Below are 7,191 nucleotides of genomic sequence, written 5' to 3'. Positions count from 1 at the left end.
ATAGCTTCTTTTCTTGTGATGAGAATATAGATAATAGTGACAACGATTCATGTAATGGTTATTGTAGGATTGATGTTTCTTGTATCCCTACTTCCAGTAAATTTATACCACCTTTTATTAACAGACGTATCATTCAGTTCGGTTCTATGATAGGATTTGGATGCGAGAATATGTGTGACAGTATAATTTAAAAAAAAAAAAAGTGAAGTATCTTACAATCTAACTTTAAAGGAATGGTATGCTTTTAGAAAATTGAGTGATAGGACTGATATAGTTATTAAACCCTCTGATAAGGGTAATAAAATAATCATGAATGCATTACAGTATTATAATATGTGTATGGATCATTTGAATAATGTTGAAGTATATGAGAAATGCAATAAGAATGAGTATGAACAAGCAATAGTTGAATATGGGAAATTATTGGATAGAAGTGTTAGATTGGGATATTTCTCAGAGAAGGATGTTAGGGATAAATTGTTTGATTGTAACAGTGAAATAGCTATCTTTTTTTGTCTGCCCAAAGTGCATAAAAGCATGGTTAATCCTCCAGGAAGGCCCATTATTTCTGCATGTAATTATTTTTTGCATAATATTGGGTTGGTATTGCATAAAATTTTATTACCCTATGTCATTAAATCTCCTGTTTACATAAGGGATAGTGTTGATTTTTTGAATAGAATTTCTTCTTTGCTATGGAAAAAAGATATGTATTGGCTTGTGGTTGATGTCAAGACCTTATATACTTCCTTCAACATAAGGATGGTCTGGAAGCAATAAGATTTTTCTTGGGAGATAACCCCTTAACTTGTTTTGTTGTCGACATGATTGATTTTTGTTTAAAGAATAATTATTTTTATTTTGATAATGTATTATATAGACAGAAACAAGGTACAGCAATGGGGGCAGCATTTGCCCCATGTATGCAAACCTTTTCATGTCTTTTTTTGAAACTAAATTTTTATTTAATTTGGATTTTGTGAAGAGATGTGCAATTTTATTTTCGTTACATCGATGATTTGATTTTTATTTGTGAGGGTGGTATAGAGCAAATAGATGAGTTTATGTTAGATTTGCATAGGAATCCCTTTGGTCTGGCTTTTGATGGACTTCAGAAGGGCAATAAGGTGGTATATTTTGATCTTATTTTGGAAGGTACAGAACAAGGGAATATTTCGTCCAATATACATAGAAAATTTGTGGACGGTAATCAGTACCTGCATGCATCAAGTTGCCACCCTTCTCATGTGTTAGAAGCTTTACCTTATGGGGAATTGGCTCGTGTCTCTAGATTGTGTAGTGAAGTAAGTAATTTGGAGAAGGAATGGGAGACAACAAGTAAGATGTTTTTACAGAGGGGCTATAGCCCAAATATTTTGAAACAAGCCTTGACGAAATTAAAGAAAGATATAGGTTTAGTGAAGGGTAACCTTTTGTATGGAAGACAGCATCGGTCCCAATTCAGAAGAGTTCCTGAAGTTAAACAGGATAAAGTAGATGAAATTTATTTTGTTTCGGTATATAATGTGAAAAGTGAGGATATTAAAATTTTGACAGAATATTATTGGAAATATTTGTGAGAAGATAGGGTTCTGGCAAGTATCCTTCCAAACAAACCCCTTTTTTCATATAAAAGGTGTAGGAATTTGAAGGATATGGTGGTACATGGAAAGTTTCAAATGCCCAAAATAGATATACCGAAGATGGTTGTAAGTTTGGGTACGATATGCTGCAATAGATGCAGCATTTGTACAAATATAGTTCAAACATTTGATGAAATAAATGGGGTGAAGTTTATACCAAGGGAGGTTTTTACATGCAGAAGTAAGGGGGTAATATATGCACTTAGATGTCCATGCGGACTATATTATATAGGTGAGACTAAGAGAATTCCGGATTAGATTTTTGGAACATGTTAGAGATGTGAAGAATAATAGGGGGAATAAAATAACTGCAACACATTTTAATGCATTTCATAATGGTGATGTGTCTTTGTTAAAAGGCACAGTTTTAGAAAGTGTAAAAAGTTTATGTGGTGATGAAAATGTGTTAAAACATAAATTGTTGTATAAGGAAAGTATTTTTATTTTAAAATATAAAACTATGACACCCAATGGTCTTAATAATGAATTTAACTGGAGATATTTACTTTAATAGGGAATTTTGGTACACAATTATATAATTGGTGGGTATGTGTATCAATTAGATGTTTTACATAAGGATATGTATTTGTACCTTGCATTTTTATATTCTTTGAAGGTGGTAGTACCGAAGCGCTACAACAAGAGAAATAAAAGATTCTATTTTATCTGGTGGTCTCATTTCACAGTCGGTGAAAAGAAATTCATTTTTTTGTTGGGGCCAGAGTTGTGTTGCAATTTTGTGGCAGTAGGAGTTTTTATTGTTTTTATCATTGCTCTGTTGGAGATGCTGGGTGAGCTGATTCGATTGACTGGGGAAATTATTTTTTGAGCCATGATACAGAATTGGAATTGCCTAGATATAGTAAAGCCATGCTGAGTCTAATTATGGTGGTTGCCAAAAAAGCAATTACCAGAAAATGGAAATTAAAGTGTAGGCCAACTATATAGTAACAGAGATAAAACAACTGAAATTGGGACTTTTAGAAATGGGAAGGAGCACACTACATAGGAAAAAATGGGAATTGTGGGAACTTTATATGTAGAGAGAAGGAATACAGTTTAAGAGGCAGGATTTGAATGAGCCATATAATTCTTAACTGACAATGACTGGACAGATAAGTGATGTATAATGTTTGCAACTACAGTTGTTTCAATGGTGTCTGTGATGTATGATGTTTGCAATGAAAGTGGTGTCATTGTGTTTGTTTTTCATTCATATAAATGCAAGATTGCCTATGTCATAAGTGAAACTTTAATAAAGATGTTTGTTGAAAAAAAAAAAAAAAGATTAAAACTATGGACTAAATGTGAGGAAATTACCAATGCAGTCTACACAGTAAACAGTAAAGAGAACATGAACATCTTGCACAACCAGGGCAGAAATTAATGAAACTCTGGTAAATCTTTTGAAGGCATACACAAATACATCAACAACCTTTATGGTCCCAACAGCTAAGGCTATCCAGTCATCCCAAGGCAGATTTATATTGCATTGCACATAGAAACATAAATGGCCAGTGATCTCATGGCATATACATACTTCTGACTAAAGGGTAAAACTCCCCTGACAGCACTTCTAGTAGCCCAAAATACACAGACAAAAATGAAACAGCAACATGCTGGTGTTCTTCAGGATTTATCTTGCTCAAAAACAGAACCCAATGGCCATTTTCTAACTGTTTTGCAACAAGTTCTCTAATGAATCATATGCTATTTCTTCCAAAAACAAAATAGTACAGTCTTGAACTGTGCAGCACGTTGGAAGACATGGTTGCAACTCACAACAATCCTCGGTACTAATATTACATTGCAATATAACAAAAGCAGCAGCAATTGTGATACATAGCAATATTCAGTTACATAAAAATATACTGAGGAAGTTTCCATATTGTGGACTTATCTGTAAATGACATAAGATCGAAACTAATCATCTTTGCTGTAGCTGTGATAAATTCAGGTAGCATAAACAAAAATATTTACCTGTTCCACAAAAAAGGCATTTAAGGGAGCTGGGATAATATTAAATCCTTTACATTTATGGCTCCCTACTCATTCTCACTGTATTCCCCAAAAACTAACAGGTTTGGCTGAGTTTCAATAAGCAGTCACATATAAGGTTATGGTACGTATACTGTTCCCTGATGGTAATAAACAATTTTTTTTGTCTCACAACTTCAGTTCATAGTTCTTAATGTTCCCTAAACCAGTAACATGTATAGCAGAGTTTTCATTTCTCTTATGTTGAAGCCAGCAAGACACCATTACATGTCAGTTATTTCAATAAAATTCTTAAATATTTTTACACGTTTGTATTAGACAAGCATCAACAAACCTTACTTTTAAATCATTAGTTTGGCAAATATACTTTAAACAGACAAAAAGACTTGCAAAAAAGCAGTAGTGAAGTTGCCACACCACAATTAATTCCTGCAGTGCCTTCATTTTTGTGAGCTGCACACATTCTTCTTGCTGGAATGCGACATAATGAGCAGAATCCTTCCTCCCAAGCTCATCTAATTTTTTATTTCATACATAGATCTCCCATTATCTACACATGCACACCATTTAGTTACGTGCTTTATTTTTACAATTGTTAACCAGGTAAGTGCACTGGTCTAAGGACTCTTAAGGCGTAACCAGAGTCATGACGGCAAGAACAAATTATATTTTAAACAAATTAGTCATAACACAATGTAAGGTACCATGATAAAATATACATGCATTTTGATATGTAGTAGCAAATAATGAAGAAAAAAATAAACTAAAAGTAATATGCAATAGTCAGGAAGGAATGAAAATAAGTTAAATTAGTTTTGTCAGTTTTACGCATTAAGTGCTGTACATTTAAGTTTTTACTATGAATCTCCAAAACATGCAGTCCCGGGCACTGCTTGTGGATTTGTTAATTTCTCCATCAGTAAATGCTGTGCAACATTTCAAAGACTAATCCAAAGCCTCTAGAAAGCCTTTTGGCTTTCTGTTTTAATGTCACGATAAATCTTCTCTAGTTCATGTTCGGCACTTTGGCTACTATGTAACAGTTTTCATCATGCCCTCTCAGTATAAAAATGGAACCAGGATTTTTCTTGACTTTGGGTAGTCTTCAAATTTTTGTAAGTACCATCTGAAATACAAACAGGATTCTGTCAGGAACTTCCTACAATATCTTTGAGAAAACCAAGAATTATATTAACAATGCTTTAGTGGACAAAATAAGGAATAAATGACAATTTCTTAAGTTTTACTACAAGTAGCTACACTGTGTCTAACAAACCAAGTAAATACAAATAAATAAGCTATTACAAGGTGAGAGTAGCAAGGTCAAAAATTACTGGTAAAAAACACATGGGAGATGCATCTTTAGTTTGACAAAAAACATGCATAAAGCTGCTACTACTTCACTTCCAGACCACAGCATTATATTTGCTGTTAACAGCAGATCTTGAATATGAAGCACAGTATAAACTTTGCCACTGTGAATATTATTTTAAGGAAATCATGCAACTCTTTTTTTTTATTATTCTGATTTGGTCCTTGCAATGTTCTGACCATTAGCTGAGCACTGCAAGGATTCCCCTGCAAGCAGAAGTGTTTGACATGTCCACAGAGAACAAGGCCACTGTGACTGGAGACCAAAAGACAGGAAACAACAGATCTAAATCTGGCTGGTTGGGAACAATGATTAGACATCCTCAGCACTCTGCAGAGAATTTTCATCTGTCTCTAATATCCACCCCACGGCCCAATGTGCAAGCCACCAAAATGAGGACTGCATTTCGTCTTTACAATGAATATATGTATGCTTCTACACATGTATCTAATCCTGTCTAGTATGTATAGTGCTGCTTAGTAGAAATAAATACGTGACATAGTCCTGTGCTTCCAGTGATACCCATCGGATTTCCACAGGTATCACTGATTGCCTCTCTTTCCGTGCAGGATGGGAAAATTAGTGCCTGCCACTCAATCACCTTCCAGCCAGCTCTTGAAGTGCCTTTCCCTCAGGCCACTATTCAAACTAAAGTAATCAGAGACATAGTTTATGGCTTTATCCCTCAATACCACAGAACCAGTCTTCACACAGCACTTCTGCCAAGTACTAAATATGCAAGAAAATGCTACAGTTTTCTTTTCCATTGTGATAAGCAGAGGTAAATCAACCCTAATTAATGAACTAACACAGTTCTGAATATGCACGCATACATACATATATGTATACAAGTCCAAAGAAACAGTGGAGGCAGGACAAACATAGAAGTGCATCTTTATTTTCACAATCAAAAGAAAATCAAGATCTCAGTCCACCTAGCTTTGCAGAGCCAAACAAAAATACAGAGTACCAAAGGTTGTACTGCCCAAACTTCAAAGTCTACACAGCCCTTTCAAGATGCAGCCTTTTTTTTTTTTTTTAAAGACAAGGCTGCAGGCCTATTCCAGGCCCAGCTTCCAACTTATAAGCAAGTACCTCCGCAAAGAACACTCCACAGGTTAGCTATGACTGAGTTCCCAAACGCCATGCTTCCAGGGTCTTCCTTCAAATGATCTTCCAAGGGAGGAAAATACTTCCTGATTTGTTGCTTTTAGTCAACCTCCTGATATATACAATCCTAAATGGTAAATAAAATAACTAACTGCTGAAAATATTCCCACACTCCATTCTGTATTACACTTAAAAGGCACCTTATACATTACCAGTGAACAGAATGTAGCTATCCCCCTCCAAAAACCAAACAAGGAGGTTGGAATCATTACAACAGGTTGTAGGCCCTGGACAACCCATCATTATCATTTCTGTTGGATAATCCTGGACTGTGCATACTGGAATGACTGGAGGAATAGTACCTGCTGGTACAACTATGTATTATCATCAGTTTACCTACTTAACCACTGTAAAAGAGCATATTCTGCGAGAAAACCAAACAGAAGTGCCTGCCTAACAAACAGTAATTCCAACCACTCTAGTGGCTTACAGGAATAAAGCCCTGAATACAGCCCAGTCAGCCTGGGTTCAAATTAGTGGGCCAAGCGACTGATGGAGCAGCAGGGGAGGGATGGCTATCCCGGGGGCGGGTTATATGGGTGTTACCTGTTGCTGTCCATGGTGGAGGCTGGGACATTACATTAAGGGGGTGTAGTTCAAGGAGGGGCAAGGGTGATGGGCATGGCTGAGGTGCTGAAGAGGAGGAACAATACACTGCACACCCATCCCTCAAGTGTACCACAGATAGCACACAGGGTGGGGAGACTGGCAGGTAGGGGAATAACAAAAAAAAACTGGCAGAATTGTGATGGCAACAACCCTCAGAACACTCTTAGGTTCCAAAGCTGGCCCCAGCTGAACTGGAGTAAGTCCAGGGGGGGACAAAGAAGCTGGAAAACATGGTGTAGACAAGGGGAACTGGATGGAAAGGTTGTAGGATGATGCAGGGACAAAACAAAAGTACAGTTTTGTACCTACCATAAACGTAGATGTTCGAGTGTATACACTGCTGCAGTCATTACACTTGGGTTATCCTGCCGTCAGCTGGTCCCGCAGTCGGTCCGAGTT

At 36.3% G+C, this 7,191-nt stretch overlaps 1 protein-coding gene across 3 annotated transcripts in view; it reads right to left on the bottom strand.

Moving 5' to 3' along the window:
- Positions 1-3,260: 3,260 nt before the first annotated feature.
- SRD5A1 (steroid 5 alpha-reductase 1) overlaps positions 3,261-7,191 on the bottom strand; it is a 294,710-nt gene continuing 290,779 nt past the window's right edge. For all 3 annotated transcript variants that reach the window (XM_044065404.1, XM_044065405.1, XM_044065407.1), the window contains one exon: positions 3,261-4,767. In XM_044065404.1, coding sequence (XP_043921339.1) covers positions 4,701-4,767 — 67 coding nt within the window. In that variant the 3' untranslated portion in view covers positions 3,261-4,700. The remainder of the gene's footprint in view (positions 4,768-7,191) is intronic.

The sequence above is a fragment of the Protopterus annectens genome, chromosome 3.part0 (assembly GCF_019279795.1).
Source record: "Protopterus annectens isolate FY-2018-M chromosome 3.part0, PAN1.0, whole genome shotgun sequence".
NCBI classification, from domain to species: domain Eukaryota; kingdom Metazoa; phylum Chordata; order Ceratodontiformes; family Protopteridae; genus Protopterus; species Protopterus annectens.
The sequence above is the reverse complement of the archived record's forward strand: the minus strand, read 5'-3'. Positions and strand labels throughout refer to the sequence as shown.